The 13978-nt window shown below is 43.4% G+C and overlaps 2 protein-coding genes across 18 annotated transcripts in view; one reads left to right on the top strand and one right to left on the bottom strand.

Annotated features, from left to right (window-relative positions):
• PTPN1 (protein tyrosine phosphatase non-receptor type 1) overlaps window positions 1–10329 on the top strand; it is a 46258-nt gene extending 35929 nt beyond the window's left edge. For all 4 annotated transcript variants that reach the window (XM_063349916.1, XM_063349917.1, XM_063349918.1 and 1 more), the window contains 5 exons: window positions 209–346; window positions 2036–2245; window positions 2963–3124; window positions 3768–4003; window positions 6755–10329. In XM_063349916.1, coding sequence (XP_063205986.1) covers window positions 209–346; window positions 2036–2245; window positions 2963–3124; window positions 3768–4003; window positions 6755–6962 — 954 coding nt within the window. In that variant the 3' untranslated portion in view covers window positions 6963–10329. The remainder of the gene's footprint in view (window positions 1–208; window positions 347–2035; window positions 2246–2962; window positions 3125–3767; window positions 4004–6754) is intronic.
• Window positions 10330–11389: 1060 nt separating this feature from the next.
• Window positions 11390–13978, bottom strand: part of RIPOR3 (RIPOR family member 3) — a 53528-nt gene continuing 50939 nt past the window's right edge. For all 14 annotated transcript variants that reach the window (XM_063349941.1, XM_063349937.1, XM_063349943.1 and 11 more), the window contains 2 exons: window positions 13570–13660; window positions 11390–12467 (listed from right to left, as the gene is read on the bottom strand). In XM_063349941.1, coding sequence (XP_063206011.1) covers window positions 12367–12467; window positions 13570–13660 — 192 coding nt within the window. In that variant the 3' untranslated portion in view covers window positions 11390–12366. The remainder of the gene's footprint in view (window positions 12468–13569; window positions 13661–13978) is intronic.

The raw sequence follows: 13978 nt of genomic DNA, 5'->3' as shown, positions 1-13978 counted from the left end.
AAAGGTTTGACTCATACAAAAGATTCAGTGAGGATGTGGTTCTGCAACATAAAGGAAAACTGGTATTCTTCACACTAGAATTTGTCCTCCTTATAATAAAAGCAGATGAAGAAATTGTCTCATAAGAAAATGTTGGTTTTAAGGATGTTTTTTCCTTGCCTTTTACACAAAGATAAATGATATATAAATGTCTCCTGATTGTTTTTAGATAAAGTGTGCACAGTACTGGCCACGGAAGGAGGAGAAGGAAATGTTTTTTGAAGATACAAACTTGAAACTAACATTGATATCTGAAGATATAAAGTCATATTACACAGTACGACAGCTAGAATTGGAAAACCTTACAGTAAGTACAGAAACTAGTACCTATCAGATCCCTCAGTCTCTCTGAGGTGAGGTTCGCCTCAAGGTCTTGAAAAAGATTATAATGAATTATAGCAGATTTTCTTCTGGAATTGGGGATTCTGCATGAGATTGTTCTTCAGCCTCTAGTTTCTGTGTTGTGGAAATTAAACTCTTTAATATTTATGAAACGTATCTGGGGAAACTACAGGGATTTTCATGTCTCGGCAGCGCACTCAGTGAGAAGGTTAGTTTGTCACTACCTTTCAGAAAAACACTCAGCAGATGTTCTAGTGCTTTTGGGTTATAGCTGAAATAATTGCTCTTCCTGTTACTTAAGCTACCTGTTTGCCTGTGTCTTGTTCTAAGGTTTATTTTTAGGTTTTGGCTTAAATCTTCAGGTTTTGCATTGATGGCTTTCATCAGAAAGCAGGAACTGGTTTAGCCCTGGTCTGGCAATGACCTGTATGGAGCTCACTACAAGGATCAGGCCACTAGCTTTAAGACAAATAACTCTTCCCCCCTGCCCTCCCCTCTTTTTGCTTAATACCAAAATAAAAGTATATGTGCCGTTTCCCACCCTTCCTCTCCTCTGCAACACTACCCTGTATTAGAGCAGTGAGAGCTAATCTAAAGCTCCTTGGGGAGACTGGCTGAGGAAGACCATTGACTTGCACTGAATGCAGGTCACGGACGATAATGTCTGAGGTCCTCGATGGTGCTGAGCCAGGGGTGAACGTTGTGATGTGCGAGCCTGGGTTCTCTTCTGTCCTGTGCTGCTCACTGCTGGAAGACACAGTTACTCCTTTGCTCGCTGTTAGCATCTTGCATGCTTCATGCTGCCAGGAAACGTGAGACAGCAGATAGGAATTTCACTAAATTATGCCTGCGTAAGAATTTAGTTGATGTAGTTTGTGGTGTGTATGAACTGTGGCGTCTGCCATAGACGTGTTTGATGGTTGTAGCTCCAGTATTCTTGGAGGATGTGAGCAGCAGTGCTTTTAGGAGTCTTGGAAGAAAGTTTTCAGGCTGGGCGCAAACCTGTGAGGGAACAGCTGTGGTAGTGTAAGGGCTTTGTCTGCAGAAAGTGTGAAGGCTTCTGTAACTTGAGGTGTTTTATTTTGAGAAATCTTCAAATGATATTCTGCCATTAGAAATTGGAAGGCAGCAGAGCCAGCTGTCTTGTGGCGATACAAGCATTTGAACTGTACTGAAAAAACTAAACCATGTTATGAGTTAGTACACTTACTTATCCAATTGCCTTTGCTCAAAACGGAGACCTTCACAACAAGAGATAATTATTTGTAATTAGTTTCTTAGCTATGCAGCTATAAAAGCTCCCTCAGACTGGTGGAACTTTGTCATTTGAATTTGTCAGCTGTTTGAAAGATACCGTGGAAGCAGCGTAGCCCGAGTAGCTCACAAAGCTGAGCAGGCATGTGCCTCCATTCCGCGTAAGTCGGGGTTATTTTCACGGGAAGTAGCTAATGCGTTTCCAAAGGCACAAGTTTGAAATTGACCTAAAGGTAAAAATGTCTAATGCTGTATGTCTAAATATATAAGTGACTATTTGCCAGGAAAATGAACAAGGAATTATATTTGCCGATTAGAACATTGTTGTAGGCCACTGTGCTTTGAATACTTCTGACTCGTGTATCCCAGCTAAAAGGCTTCCTAAATACTGTTTTTACAGACAGAGGAAACGAGAGAGATTCTGCACTTTCATTATACTACGTGGCCTGACTTCGGCGTCCCAGAGTCACCCGCTTCATTCCTCAATTTCCTGTTCAAAGTGAGAGAATCCGGCTCGCTCAACCCTGAGCACGGCCCCGTGGTGGTGCACTGCAGCGCGGGCATCGGGAGATCGGGAACATTTTGTTTGGTTGATACGTGTCTTCTACTGGTAAGAACTACTTTTTCCAGATGATACGCTATTTTTGCAGAGTTTTTTTGAGGAATGGTTTGTTGTAGGCTTACAAAGAGCTGTGGTATGTTCTGTGAAGTATTGTTGCATGCTATTTCCCATTATCTTACTCATATTCTAGTTTGGGAGTGTATTCCAAGGCAGACCTCGTTCTTAACTGGCCATTTTGAGTTTGGGGAAGAAAAGTCTGTAGTTTTTAGAGTGATTTGCAAAGATAGGCTTTACCTCGTGGTTAAGAAAAAACCCACTAGATGTCTGCTAAGTAATAGTGTGAACTGTCCTGAAACAACGCAAAATAAATCTCACGTGTTTCCTTTTCCAGAGTCAACTTTGCCTGTAGGCAGGGGGAAATTGTCCTGACGTTAAGATAAAACTGGAGATCCCTTGGCTTTATTCTGTCACTGTGCGAGAGCAGCTAATACACAGAAGTCAGGCCTAGGTTAACATGTCCTTTTTTTTTTTCTTTCCTAATTATATTTTCAAACCAAAAAAGGGAAAAAATGTACAACACGCTGGAGGCCTGGTGTGCTTTCCCCTCTGTCTCTTTAGAGACCCACGAAATTCCTGCTGATAGCAGTTTTTTATTAGTTTATTAATTCTGTAATATGGAGGGTAGTCTGAAGGCCATACTATGAAATGACTCATTGTATTGAATCTCATCAGAGCATAAAGCATGTTTCAAATTTTTATCTTCAGATGGACAAACGGAAAGATCCTTCTTCTGTGGACGTTAAACAGGTTCTCCTAGAAATGAGGAAGTACAGAATGGGACTTATACAGACGGCAGATCAGCTCCGTTTCTCCTACTTAGCTGTTATTGAAGGGGCAAAATTCATCATGGGAGATGCCTCGGTGCAAGTGAGTACTATTGACTGCGCTGCCCAGTGCAGTGAGCTCAGCTCTGCTTAACTGTAGCGAATATGGGGGACGAACAGAATAGAAAGAAACTTTAAATTTCATGCTTGCTTCGGCTTCAATAAATTTTTGTATTGTGGGGTTCTTAAATACAGTGCTTTACGATCTGTCGTGACCTAAAGTGTTGTATATAAGGACCTTCAAAAAAGCACCTGCAGTATAACCGGTGGCCTTGTGTATTTTTCAGCCCTGTAATTGGGGTGTAGACTGGCCGCATCCGCCTTGTCTTTCATTTCGCGTAATAAAAATTTTCTGATATGCCAGAAGTTTAAGTATTATAATTAAATCCTGTAAGTTTGTTTTATGGTAAGCAGAACTCTAGCAACACAGATTCATATTTGTGCTATTTACATTTTCCAGAAGTAGATTAAAATTTCCTGCATTTATAGTGGGTGTCTTCTGTGTACTGGATGTAGCTTAGGTTTCCAGTTCTTGTGTCTTTTTTAATGCAAATGAACAGCCATTCTAAGAATAAATGAAAATGTGAAGTATAAAGACCCTGCCATGTTAAAGTTAAAAGTTATAGCAGCTTAGATTTAAAAAAAAAAAAGAGAGAAAAGCTTAACAGGGCGTTCCCTTCCTGAAGGAACAGTGGAAAGAGCTCTCCAATGAAGACCTGGACCCTCCACCTGAGCATACCCCACCACCTCCCAGACCACCAAAGCGAACCTCAGAAATGCACAACGGCAGGATGCACGACCACACGGAATTCTTTCCTAAGCATCAAGTAGTAGAGGAAGAGATGAGATGTTCAGTCAGCACTGTGGAAGAGATGGTTCCAGATGGCCGAGCTCGTTCATCTGGACCGCTCATCACAGACAGGTAATTCATTTAGTTCCCCACTTTTAACTGTCCCAAGAAGACCATCCTCGTTGGAGACGAGACCTTGGCTCGTGGCTTTGAGAGGTTACGGGATGTTTCCTCTTAAATGGCATTTCATAGAGAAGGGTCCGAACAGACTTTGATTGAGTTAGTGTAATAGTACTTGCAACCCAAAACCTTTTCAGTAACGGTCTTATGCTCGTGTTCTTTTAATTTCATGCATAAACTAGAGCCGCTTATGGGATCCCGCTAGAGTAAAAGAAAAAGTGACAGCATAATGAGGTGGTTTCATCTTATTTACATGCAGTATACGTTAAGTTACAGAGGAGCTCTTTCACTACTTAGAGGCGGTATTAGTCATGTAGCTGAAAACCAGGCTGAGTAGCCTTAGCCACGCTTAGAAATGTGAAATTAATTGCAAGTAAAGCTACTTTCACTGAATGGAGTAGAGGCGGCTCATGAAAAGAGAACTTTTCTACCTGTCATTGTAACCTAAATTGTAAGGGCTAAGAAACGTGCAGAGACGCTGTGTAGAGGAGCGGGAGAAGAGCAGGGAAGCCAAGGTTCCTGCCCGCGTAGCCGCTAGGTGTCACTCCCGATTTATCGGAGTGGCGTGGAACTGGTTGAAATCCGCAGGCCTTGGTGCTGCTGGCATCCTGCAGGTTCATTAGTTCTAGTCAGAACAACCAACTGAATGCCGCACAGAACAAAAAAAATTGGAAAAAACAAAAACCAAAAAAAACCCAAACCAACCGATACCTACCAGGGATTGCCAAGGGAAAGCGTAAAGTTTCCCCACTAGATGTTTCAGCTTCCCATAGGAATACTGGAATCAAGTACCAGGTTTTAGTATTGTCCACAGAACTCCTAGAGCCTTTTCAACAGACGCAGCTGGCAGGCTTGATGTATTTGGTTTGGCTGAACCCATGGGGGAGTGTGTGACTCTGGGAACTGGATATTAGTGAGATGTGTTTCCAATAGTCTTTCTTCAAAATAAACCTCCTCTAATTTCACATAGCAGAGCAAGGGGGCCGGGGCCGGGAGCTGAACCTGTTTTCTCCCTCCGGATTCTGCTGGAGGCAAGGAGATAAAATGGAAGCGTTTCCCTGCTCAAAGTGAAACAATGTTTTGATCAGGATTTGTCTTAATTCATCTGGGCAGATTCTGGAAGAGAAATACTTGAATTCCAAATGTCTACTAAAAAGAAAGGAAATCTTGGAAATAGGAATGGACACAAATGGCAGTTTAGCTACAAAAGAGGGGACTGTTGCAGCGGTGGCACCTCCCGCTTTCTTCCCTCTGTGACAGTATGTTTCTGTTACCGGAGTATTTGCCTGGGGTGTGAGGTGCCAGCTCGTGGTTTCCACGCCTGATGAGGAGCAGGGATTTAAAGCTGGTGTCTTGTGTCTTCTCACTAGCTATATAAACCTGACTGTCTCAGTGAATAAATGATTTCCTGGAAGTACTTTGCACAGTGTAGCTTAGAGGAACATAAGACATGTCCAGCTCTAAAAAGCTCAGTCTCAATTAATTTAATTTATTATAGTCACTTGTCTGAGCTTGGAGTTGAGTCATTCTCTGGAACTGCCCATCTTCATTGATTGCAGAGGCTGGCGTGGAATAGACGTCTGTGTTTTACTCTGCTAAAGTTAAGTCCTACCTCATGCGATGTTTCAGGCCCACTAGGAAATGCCAGGATGGGAATCCTGAGCTCCCTCGTTCCCTACCAGTCCTGGTGCTGCAGGATCAGGCCTCCTTTGTGATCATCGCTCTTGTCCTCGTGTCTGGGACAGTGGGAAAGTGGGAAAGTGAAACTGTTCATCAGGAGCGGGAGGGAATAGAGCAGAGGAGCGGTCTGATGGGAAAGGATGTGGGAAAGGCTGGAGGCAACGGAGGGATGGGAAATAGACACTGTGCTGGCAGAGGTGAGGCAAGAAGAAGCAGAAGTCTTAAGCATGTTTATTTTCCTGCCCAGATATTCTAGTTCTGGGATGGAAGATTCCCCAGTTCTTCTGTACTTACGCTGTCAGCAGATATCTAGGAAATCCCCCTGCAAAGCATCTCCCTGCTGGTTACCACCCCACGGGTTCTCACAGCACGGCGGCGCTCTGCTTTCTGAATTCAGCTGGAAGAAGTTCTATAAAAGTTCCTGCTCAGTTAAGAAGCCTTTTTGGGTGTCAGAATACTGCCAACAGGGTGGAGGTCCAGTATCTAGAAACAAAAACCACGATAAGAGAGCACTAAAGGTTGAAGAGATGGTCGGTTCCATCATTAAAAGCTACGGCAGTGCATTTAGCCGCTCTCTCTAAGTTACGGCTGCAGGAGCAGCCAGACTTCCATCAGTCTCTGACGTTTTGGGTGGGTGCGTGGTTTTAGAACCTGAACATTCTCCATACCTGGATGTAGGTTTGGGTTGTGCTAGTTCACTGCTGCTCTCGGTGCAGGTAGCAGATCCGTGATAAGCAATGGGGGTGGGGGGTGTTTAAAACTAAGCTTAGTCTTTAAAGGGCACAAAATACTCCCAAGCGTGGCTGTTGATGACAAGCAGTGTTCTAAACCTGTAATTTAATACTCTGAACTGTAATAATTAGTGATAGGCTTTGGTTTGTCGTCTGCTGCAGCTCCCGCTAGCAAGAGATTGCAGTTTTGTCCGTGGTGTGCGGAGGGTGAGGCCGTGCTCTCGCGGAGCCTGCGTGGCTTCTCTCCCAAATGGAGAATCCGATACTGAACATTCATTTCTTTGTCCTTAAGCACTAGTCAAGACACTGAAATTCGGAGGAGAACTGTTGGTGAAAACCTGCGTCTCTCGCCCCACAAAGAAGAGTCGATGAAGTCGGAAAACTCCGAAGAGGACGATGAGAACATGATGACAACTTGGAAGCCATTTCTAGTGAATATATGCATGTTCACTTTCCTCACGGCAGGAGCTTATCTCTGTTACAGGGTGTGTTTTCATTGATGGACGTGCCAGCAAGATGCACCCTGCCAAAAACACCAATGATTTGATGGGTTTGTAATAAGCTTCTCTGAAAGAAAGCTAATTGAGGCGCGTGAGCCTTGTCTCAGTGGAGGTAGATCTTAGGTTGAAAGGCCAGAACTTTGGTTAGGGCTTAAAGAAAGAAATGATGCACTAGGGTTTTATCCAGCCCTGTGGTCCCAAGAACATAATATTCTAATCTCAGGGCCTTAAAATATTCAGGAGTAAGCAGAGAAAATGCCAAATAGTCTGTTTTCCTTTTTTTCTTTTTTTTTTTTTTAAACTAAATAATAGAATTACAACACATTGTTGTTTTTAGCCTTTTTTAAAAAGCCAGTTCTTTTTCTTTTGTGTTTCATAAAAACTAGGCACAAGTGAAACTTGCTTGTACTCTCCAAGTGTTGTAACCAAATACATGACTTATTGATGAGTTCCCAAAAAAAAAGAAAAAGAAACCCACATACCTGAAGAATGTAAACTTTTTGGAAGGGAGGGCATTGGGGAGCGGTGGTTGTGGTTGGGTTTTTGGGGTTTTTTTTGGTTTTTTGTTTTTTTTTTTTTAACTTGCTTCATCATTAAAGACTGAGTTGTGGGCAGTGCCTGTGGTATTGATATATTTAATGTTGGCATAACTGTTCTTAAAGAGCTTATTGTTTTACATGCTAATAGAAACAGGCTTCTGCATTTGCTCAGGGTATCCCAACATGTCAAGCTCTTCTTATTTTTTCTTTTTTTTTAATAAGTGTATCTCCTCATTAATTTTTGTTGCACTCTACTTGCACATACACCTATTTACATTGCACCATCCTTCGTAAAACTGTTTTTACTTTTCTATTCTGGGTTAGGAGAGGTTGAGGGGAGGGAGAGAAACAGGAAGGGAAATTCAACCAAAACGTGTCCACCAGCATTTTGCAGCTGTGCCGTTGGCATTCAGAAGGACCAGTTCTGAAACCTCATCATTTGGAATGTAAAACGCAGTTTCACTCTCCACCTGCTCCGTAAGGAAGAGCAGCTTCCCGCAGGGGCCGGAGAGGTAACGTGCCGGGAGGCACTGCAGGCCACGCGCAGGGAAGCATTTCAATAAATCCAGAGCAACTAATGCTGTGGCAGCTTCCTTACCCATCAGACGTTCCACAGAAGACATGTTGGTCTGTGAACGTACCAGTTGGCTCACGATGCAAGCGTTTGTGTGTGCTGCTTTTTTTAAAGCAAAGATTTAAAATACTGGCTTTAGTTCAGCTTGAAGATACGCTCTTCAGTAATTACTGGCCGGGGCCGTGCGAGAGGGCGAGTCCTGCGCCTCCGCGGCCAGGGCTGTCACTCTCCTGCCGCCAGCGACGCGATGGGTGGCTTTGTCCCCTGCCACCCTGCGCCCGCCTTGTGCCGCTGGGGTGGGGGGGCTGCTCCGCAGGCCCAGGGCTCCCATCACGTAACGTGCTTGTAAATAAGGATTCGGGTGCATTGGTAGAACTGTGACTGGAAGGCGGCATTGCACCGAGTCTCAGTCAATGCTGTTCCTCGTGGTAGTACCAAATTATTAATAGTTTAAACAATAATAGCAAAGATTTCTTTGCTGGTTCATGGGGCAGAGGAAAGGCGTAAACTCACTACTGAACGCTGTAGTGAGCGAAACTAACCCCTGACAGCTGGTTTGCGACAGTGTTACTACGCAGTTCTTTTTATTTTTAATGGCTTGCTAGATGGATAGCACTTAACCACCCTTCTCAGTGCCGACATCGCTATGGAGTGTCTTACGGAAGTCTCTCTCCACTCCATATTTATTTTTGCAAAGCTGGCTGTAGGTGTAGCTCTTTGCCTTCAGTGAGTAAGTTGGTGAATGGGGGGGGGGGGGGGGGAGTTATTTCTATTTTATGTTTTGTTAAGCTTGCATCAAGGGCTTTTCAAAAGTACAATAATAAATCCTCAGGTAGTACTGGGAATCAATACTTTACCTGTGAGACTGTTGGTCAGACCAGTACTTGAAAGGAGGAATGTTGTAATCAGTCAATATTTAGTTATATTATTGGAAACATGAAAAATAAGTATAGAAAAATGGTAATATATAATGGCTCATCTGTGTATTTAAGATACAGTATGTGATTGCTTTGTCCCCACTATTCTCTCCATCATCCGGTAGAATATTGGTCCAAGGCACCGTTCGTACCCCATTCGTATTGAAATGCATGTAAAGTCTTCTAGTGTCCTGATTCAATACCATGTGCTTGAAAGGTGAAAGAACTTCTATTTCTGCTTACTGATGTGCCCAGATTATATTTGCATGACCTGATCATTAAGTGGCTGTGGTTCAAAGGGTGTTGCTGAAAGTCTCTTCAGCGATAGACCGATTTGGTGTTTATCGGATAACATGTACTCGCCTAATACTTGGCATGACTTCCTATTGAATTTCTGCGTACTCAGTGTGACCCGGTTGTTTCGCATGGTTCATTTCAGCTGAGTCAGTGTAGTACAGACATTCCAGAGAGTTCCGTAAGCCCTGTTCACACCTCACCTCTGCTCACTGGGGGTAAGACTCGCTGTGCTGCCTTCAGGGCTGTGCTGGAGGAGGGAGAGGAAAGGCCTCTTTTGCCAGATCGCCGTAGCAAGCTTTGAGCTGCAGAAATCCAGGCTCCTGAACTGGCGGCCCATTTAAAAGCAAAAAACCCCCAACTCTATACTGTTCCCAAGAGGGAATATTTTAAATTTTAGGCTTGACAGGAAAGCAAAGCATCCTTCCTTTGAATCCAGAATAATTCCCACGCAAATTATTCTACCAAGAGAAAGTTTCTGCAGATGATAAAGTTTTAAACATCCCCTTTTCTGCCCATGTGCTCTGCCATTTCTTTCATCTCTTCCACATCCAGAACTTAGGCTGGCCCGGGAGAGGCAGTGGAATGGCCCACAAGCCCCGTGAGGTGTGTATAAGGCTTATAATACTGAACTGTAAACATTTTTGTTTTGATGTCCTGTATATGTATGTAGTAGTTCGGGTGTGTATATCCAGTAGCGTTTCAAAGTGGGTGTATTGGTTAACCTGTTCTTGGAAAATGGACAAATATCCATGTTAAACTTGTTAGAAAGTTAGTGAGCTGCTCTGCTATATGCCTTAAGCAAATATTTACTCATCAGGTCTTTCTTTTTTACAGATTGCCATAGAATAAACTTTTTTAAAAAAATAAAAAAACAAAAAAGCTAAATGTTTTGGTATAATACATTTTCAGGTATCTTGTCTTTTGTGTAAGCCACTGCAAAGACCTCACAGGTTATAGTAAAATTGTACAGTTTTTCAATTTCCCATACAAGTTTTCAGTTCTCATTTTAGTTGTAACAATAAAATTCTTTTTTTAAAGAATGTACATGAGAGTCTTATTGCTTCCTGTCTGCTCAGAGCTGGAGCCCCTGGCTCCTTGTTTGCGTCACTGGTAAGTGATGATATTTGGCAGGGTTTTTTGTAGAGGAAAGTGAATTAAATGTTACTGTAAGAACTTGTGGGTCACAACTCCAGTGCAAAAGAGTGAGTGAGATGAGTGTCCCCCTTTCTCCCTGACACATACATCTCCCTCCTCTAGTCTTTCACTTTAAACAGGTAAATTTTAACTGTCTTGGCCCAGGAACCAGGGCAATACAAAAACTGTAGTAACTCTCAAGCATAAACGTGTCGCGCCTTAGCACAAAGCTGTGTTTGGCAGGGATACAGTCACGTACCTGGTTGTGTTGCAGCAGCTGCAGCCATCCACTTTCCACCTTGTTTGGATTAAAGTAGTTACCTTATTTTTTATATTTTTAAGGAAAGCCCCAGCCAGAGGAGAGGTGCACAAAGAGAGAACGCTCAGCAGCTTCATCAAGTGGCATTAACCCAGCTGTGGTGGGTTTTCACACACTGCCCCTCAGACTGCCAGCACCTCCCCCGTGGGCTCCAAAGCCTGGCTGGGGCTCAGGCAAGAAGGTGCCCGGGCTGCCCCGTCTCTTACCCGTCCCCGGCTGTTTCCCATTCTCCTCCTAGTGAGGGGAAGAGCGGGCTGGGGAAGCAGGGAACTTACCAAAGTAGAACTTCTCTCCCCTGCTTTTAAATAAATCTGTAAATTAAAAGCAGAGTTACAGTCAAAGATAAGCAGCCCGTGAAGTTTTACTTTGCTGTGGCACAGCAGGACCCAGACCCCACGGTCCTGCTGCTCAGAGTAAAGACTTCAGCTGTGAAGCAAACTAAATCCCAGTGGCAGAACAGCAGCTCAGCCTGTCCCAACAGTACGAGCCTGAGCTTCTCACCGACAGAATAGAGAAGTGGGTGCGTGACATGCTGTGTATGCGCCCGAGATGTGGGTCAGTGAAGTATCTTAATTCCCTTGGGGGTTTATTGCCTTATACCTATCCCCAATGCTACAAGCACATAGGTATGAAGTACTTGCAAGAACTTGTCTCAAATGTTTTATTAGAATTTTAGAAAACAGTATGAAATCCAACAAATAAATACTGAAAAGTAATATACATATATAAAAAAAAAAATATATACACACAAGCCAAACCCTTTCAAGTATTTTACCTGAAGCCAGGCTTCTCTTTGTGGCTACCCTCCACTAGGTTAACTGAATGTTGAGTAAGGAGCCTGACAGCAGGGGTGTGATTATGAGGAGTCTTGATCTATGACTAAATGAATAAATTTTTTTTTAAAACACAACAAAACAACTTACACAGAGCTGTGCACATGTTGGACAGACCTGCACAGGGCAAATACAAGACATACCTTCCTGTTGTGAACTGCTGAGGACAGACGCTCACTGCAGCCTTGTCAGTCCTCGCTCAAACCTGTCCTGAGTTGCAATGATTATGAAGAAATTGGCTTTTGCAGTAACAAGCTTTTCTTCTGCAACTAAATTGTACAAAAGAAGGAAACCACTAAGCAATGCTGCTAGGTTTTGCTAATGTATGCGGCAGTTGATGTAAATAATCTGTTGTCTGCTAGTTTCTAGATAGCCTGTTGGAGAGTGATCCTTTCTCTCCTCTGAGAAATGCCAAATTAGTAAAATACTTTATGGGAAAATAGATCATATTTGACTTACAGTTTGAGCAGGGGCAGATAATTCCAGCGAGATGGGGATTTTAAAATATTTGAGAGAGAACCTGGTTCCTTATTCTGAGAGATCCTAGTTTTCATCTGTCCAGCACTTGATAGTTCACCTCGTGCTGAGAGACAGCGAGAAGATGTATTCCAGTCTACTCCGTGCAGGCTGCAAACTCTTCCCGCTTTGGAAATCGCCTGCGCTGGGTCAGTGTGCAGCAGGTACAGAGCAGGGCGTAAGTAAACCAGACACTGATAAACAACGCAACAAAATCCTCAGGTACCCAGATGTGGCTGTGAGGAGGGTGCGATTCAGCTCCTCATATTCCACTACTAAAATACTGTGATTTCAATCTCAGCCTCTTGTTGTACAGTTTCTCTCAATTCACAGCAAATCCTGTCCATTTTCTCAAAGGCTTGTCGTCCCTTTTCACCTGTGGAGAAAGAGAAAGTACGTCCCATGCTGAGGAAGAGGAAGCAGTTAGAAACACCCAGAGAAAAGTGATACTCTAGAAATACTTCTCTTGTGACCCTGTTCAGAACTAACAAGAACTCCCAGTAGTGACAGGCACACCTCCAAGGGAATAGTTTTCCAAGAACTGCTAGAAGCCCCCATGGAAAGTCAGGCTTTCTGTAAACATTTCCACATGAGTGGAACGATTTGAACCATCACAATTGGAAAACTTGTTTTGAAATACACGTGTTTCTGTGAAGCAAGTCCGGAGATCCCCAGAACTAAACGTGAACCAAAGTGCTTTTAGGAACAGAACAGGGAAATCACTGGCTCTAGATGAGCTGGAATCCTCGCTAGCAGCGGGGCACGGAAGGTATTTAGCCCGGGCAATGCTCAGGACAAGTACAAATGCCTGGAGAGCGGCACATTGAGAACACTGACATCTCATTAGCAGCTCAATTCCACCGCAGAGCTACTGAATTCAGGTGAAGCGACAGGTAACGAACCAGCATAAATCCATTTTGTTTGTACTCTTTGCCCCTCCAGTATTCAGAGTGGAACCATTTGAAGAAGAGTAGAAACATCAAAATCAGAAGTAACCAGTCAGTTTGTAGGTGGCTAGAAGAGATTACCGGGCCCAAAGAGTCTGTTGTTGTTCTGCTACGGAGAAGGTCTCTAAATCAGTTTAGCTGACCTCAGGGCTAGAAGAGGTTTTATTGTGATTTGCCTGGTTCAAATGTCCTCTTTACAAAATCTCGGAGAAAACTGCTGATGCCAGTATTGCTACTAAGAAGTACTCTGTCAGCACTGTCAGTGCTTATCTGCCACCTTTTAAAAAAGTCCAGTGGTTCTTAAAGCACTTTATCCTACAGTAATCGCCTTGGTCTGGTTCGACAAATTTAATGGGGGCATTTGGTTATCGTATGTGGTACAAAGTTTATCTTAATGGTATGAAATAGCTGTTCATGAAACACCTCCATTTTCCTAGACGTGTTCAGGCTTAACTTCAGGCCTGTTCTGGGTCTCACTATTCCACATTACTTTTTCAGAATGTATATTCTAAAGTTGTCCGAAAGACTTACCAAAGGATAACGTCATTTCCCTGGCTGCGTTTCTCACTTCCTCTGTTTCAGATTGGCACAGGTGGGCAACCTGCTCAATGCTCTCCACACCCTGTTTGAGAACAGAAACATTTGCAAAAGTAGCTTTTCAGCAGGCGTTGAGATGAACGTTTCTACACGGTAAACATGTACACACTAACTCACGTCTCTTCTTGCATCTGAATTCGACTGTGACCTTTCTTTTCTCCCCCAACATACCAGCTTGCAGTTAATTTTTCTGAGCATGATCTCACCTCTGCTATTCTCTCTCCTGTTTCAGGGTGTGGAAAAGCGTAAAAGCTCAAGGGTACAATTCACCGCTGCGGTACCATTAAATTAGCATAAAACAATCAGGACCTTCACTGAAAGAGTTAATGCGAGCTGTGCAAGG

The sequence above is a fragment of the Chroicocephalus ridibundus genome, chromosome 12 (assembly GCF_963924245.1).
Source record: "Chroicocephalus ridibundus chromosome 12, bChrRid1.1, whole genome shotgun sequence".
NCBI lineage: Eukaryota > Metazoa > Chordata > Aves > Charadriiformes > Laridae > Chroicocephalus > Chroicocephalus ridibundus.
Note: the sequence above shows the minus strand (reverse complement) of the source record. Positions and strands in the feature narration are given on the sequence as shown.